At 40.4% G+C, this 3,994-nt stretch overlaps 1 protein-coding gene across 3 annotated transcripts in view; it reads right to left on the reverse strand.

Annotated features, from left to right (window-relative positions):
• The window catches only part of HMBOX1 (homeobox containing 1), a 178,547-nt gene that overhangs the window by 4,152 nt on the left and 170,401 nt on the right, over positions 1-3,994 (reverse strand). For all 3 annotated transcript variants that reach the window (XM_007466146.1, XM_007466145.1, XM_007466147.1), the window contains one exon: positions 1,610-1,692. In XM_007466146.1, coding sequence (XP_007466208.1) covers positions 1,610-1,692 — 83 coding nt within the window. The remainder of the gene's footprint in view (positions 1-1,609; positions 1,693-3,994) is intronic.

The following is a 3,994-nucleotide window of genomic DNA, read 5'->3' on the forward strand; positions in this document are numbered from 1 at the left end:
GCAACGGCAGGCGGACTCTCAAGCACTGCGCCACCAGGGAAGCCCACTACTTTTCTTTTTTAAAATGTTCTTTTGAGTGCATTTCTTGCCAGAATAACAGATATAGAAGTAATATTTTTTAGCATGAGCTAGTACTATGTACAGACTCAATTACTGAATGAATAAACATAAATAAACATACAAATAGCAACTAATAACACAAAATGCTTGAATTCAGAAAACCACACAATATTAGGGAATTCCAATATTAAATACTACATTAAAGAATTCGGTCCACTAGGGGTTCAAAGTTCACATGATTGTATATGAAGGCTTCATTTGATCAGCATCATTCTATATGAATATGTTATTCTTTATCAAGTTTCCAGATAGCTGAAGTTTATTTACATCTTGAAGGCCTTATATTACCTAGTTTCCTGCTGTCTTAAGACAGAGAATACTATCCATGTTTTCTTGAAGATTAAGATCACTGTGACCAGCCGTAATTCTAACTATGCTGGAACACACAGCACAATTCAAACTGCATTTTAAATGTATTATCTTCTTTGCCGTCAAATGTGATGTTTTATGGATAGCACCATGTTTACCAACATGGCAACCAGCTTGTACCTTTCCCTCCTCCCTTATCCTTTTCTGTTTCAGCTTTTAATCCACACTGGGTGGAGAAACCAGAAAACAGGTTAGGCCCTTGGTGGTAAGGGGCTGAAGTATTTTCCACGAAGAGTTTGAGTTCCAGCACAGCTTTAGGGCTGGGACTTTTTGGCTTGTGTAAAGTAAGGGTACAGGTATCATTGTAGCTGAGCTTGTATGTTTTAGATTATTAAAAGTCTGGCTTCTAACTAAGGGGGGGGGGATAAATTAGTATTTAATTATTATAAAACAGTGATACTTTTGTGTTGATATACATAGCCTTTAAGCCAATCCAATTAACTGGCCAAATGGAGATCAACCGGATCATCTTAACTGAGAATGGTTTCTGGTTAAAAAAAAAAAACCCTGTAAAACATGAAAGAGCACTTTAGCACTTGGAAGGAAAGATGTATGAGTGCTTCAGGGGTTCTGTGGACTTGCACAGGAACAACAGGACTTCAGAATGGAATTACCCTACATTTTTTCCCACCTAAGAAGTCATCCCGATGTAGGAAGGAGAAAGAAGCCAACTCCAAAAAATTCTTTCTTCAAGCAGGAATACAGACTTATAGAATTTTCAACAGTTGTAAAAACACCAAAAAACCCCACACAACCTATCTTAATAATTTCATTAACTAACCTTGCTTAAGTATACCAAACTTTAAAACTATTTTGAAATTGGTATATTTATGCTATATTTTTGGAAAAAGAAATCTACACAGTCTTCACAAAAAATAATTTCGAGGTTGCATATCTCAAGCAAGGACACTCGCTGGGAATTCCCACGTGAAGTTTGATTTGGAGTAGTGTGATCACCCCCTAAGAAGCACTGTTTGAACAGGACAGGGTAGTGGCCATCCACAGGAGGATGGCAGGAATGGAGACAAGAGCACCCTGTTGGGAGAGGAAGAGACTTAGGTCCCAAATGATGACCTGAGCCGAGAGCTCCAGCAGAGACAAGCAGCACTTGATGCCTTACCTGGCTTCTGTATAACTGCGTTGCAAGCATTTGCAATTTCTTCTCTCTTTGCTTCATCTGGGTATTGATTCTCATTGAAGTAACTGCAGAGGCAACCAATTAAGACACAAAGTTTGTACTTTTAAAAACTGTGCTCTCCTTAAAACACCAGCCCACTGAAAAAGATGTTCTTCTTTAGGATGTAACATTAGAGTGTTTGGTCCAGCCTGTCCAATGGAATTTTCTGTGAGGATGGAAACGGTCTGTTCTGTACTGTCCAACAGGGTAGCCACTACTCACATGTGGCTGCTGAGCACGTGATATGAAGCTGATGTGGTTGAGGAAGGGAATTTTTAATTTGATTTAATTTTAGTAAATTTAAATTTAAGTAGCTACATGTGACTAGTGGCTTCTATATTGGATAGTACAGGTCTGGCCACTGCTAGGCTTCATTAAAAGATGTCCTTGAAAAAAAAAGTTACTTGTGATATGGGTGGCTGGTTGAAATCACAGAGTTCTGTTATTAAGGCACTGGTAACAATAGGACTCTCTTTGCATGTCATGTTTGTAGTAGCAAAAGTTGGAAATTACCCAATTGTCCCATCAGTAGGAGAATGACAGAACAAATTATGGGACATCTATATTTATACATAGCTATTTAAAAATTACAAGAAAAACTATCCATTGGCCTGGAGAGATGTTTATGACACAGTCCTAAGTGCAAAAAACAATCTGTAGAATAATGTGCATGTAAAAGTACTGTTAAGAAATTTGAAAAATTCCTGTCTATGTGTACTTAAATTTGCATGGATAAAAGCTGGAAGGGTACACATCAAGCTTGATTACCTCCTTGTGGGAGAAGGGGATTCGTAAGAGGAAATTTAAACATTTCTCAATTTATTTTTGCCTTTTCCCCTATGTTAAAATAGCATATATTACTTCTATACAATAGTACTTAAAGAAATTAGGCTTACTGGACCCATCCCTAGCATTATCAGATCTGTGAGACTATATGTGGGAACAGAATGCTTATTAGTACTATCTGTTCTGTCATCTATGAGTTAAAAAAAAAAAAGTGGACTTCCCCGGTGGCGCAGTGGTTAAGAATCTGCCTGCCAGTGCAGGGGACACGGGTTCGAGCCCTGGTCCGGGAAGTTCCCACGTGCCGCAGAGCAACTAAGCCTGCGAGCCACAATTACTGAAGCCCGCGCGCCTAGAGCCCGTGCTCCGCAACGAGAAGCCACCGTAATAAGAAGCCCACACACCGCAACAAAGAGTAGCCCCTGCTCGCTGCAACTAGAGAAAGCCCGCGTGCAGAAACGAAGACCCAACGCAGCCAAAAATAAAATATAAATAAATATATAAAAGACAAAAAAGAAAAAGTGAATTTCTGTGCTTTGAACCTGGAAACTTAAGTTCAGGAAATGATTCCTTGTTAAATTCTAGTACCTCTCATCTCCTCAGGGGCTTCCCTTCCCCCAGAAAGCAGCTTTCCCATTCCTTCACCCTCTCTGTCTGCACTGGTGAAAATGCCATTCTACTGGGAATAAACACTGGAGGCCCCTAACCCTTCCTGTGAATCCCCAAACCCGCCTTCTGCAATGCCACTCCCTTCCCCTGAAGCCCTCTCCATGAGACCATCCTTCACTGTAGTCCTGACACAGCAGCTGCCATCACCAAACAGCCTTTCCTTTTCTAAAATATAAGCGGTAGAACTATATCATCCAGTCTTGTCAACTACCACCCTCCACAAATGGTCTCCTGCTTAAGTCCAAGATTTAAGCATCTCTTCCCACGTGACATTCTGCTATCATTTTTAGGGCTTCCGTGTTCATACCGAGAGTTCTTCCAATCTCTGCTCCACTTCCACATTCCTATTGACTTTTATCTTTACTCCACTTCTGCTGTTTACTTGGGCAAAGACACTCTGGATTAGTTTCCATTAACCAGCATCACGGGCATCACCTGGCAGCTTGTTAGAGAGGCAGAATCCCAGACCCCACTTCAGACTAAACCAGAATCCCAATGTTAACAAGATCTCCAGGTGATTCGAATGCACATTAATGTTTGAGAAGCACTGGATTAGCTCATTCATTTAAAATTCAACAACAAAGACAACAAAAGCAGATATTAAGTACCTAATGTTATGTGCATCCACTGTGGGTAAAGAAGAGAATTAGTTTCTGACTTCAAGGAGTTTATAATCTACTGAAGACACATATAAATCAATACACTTGTGATAAAATTCCATAGGATGTCTGAACAGAGCAGAGTTCAGACAGACGAGGTGTGCTCAGTGTTGCTGAATGACCTGGCAGAGGAAGTGCCGTCTGAGTTAGGTCGTGAAGATGAACAGGAGTTTGCAAGGCAGAGGAGAGGAGGAAGAACATTTCACGCAAGGGAAAG

The sequence above is a fragment of the Lipotes vexillifer genome, unplaced genomic scaffold (assembly GCF_000442215.2).
Source record: "Lipotes vexillifer unplaced genomic scaffold, Lipotes_vexillifer_v1.1 scaffold308, whole genome shotgun sequence".
NCBI classification, from domain to species: Eukaryota; Metazoa; Chordata; class Mammalia; order Artiodactyla; family Lipotidae; genus Lipotes; species Lipotes vexillifer.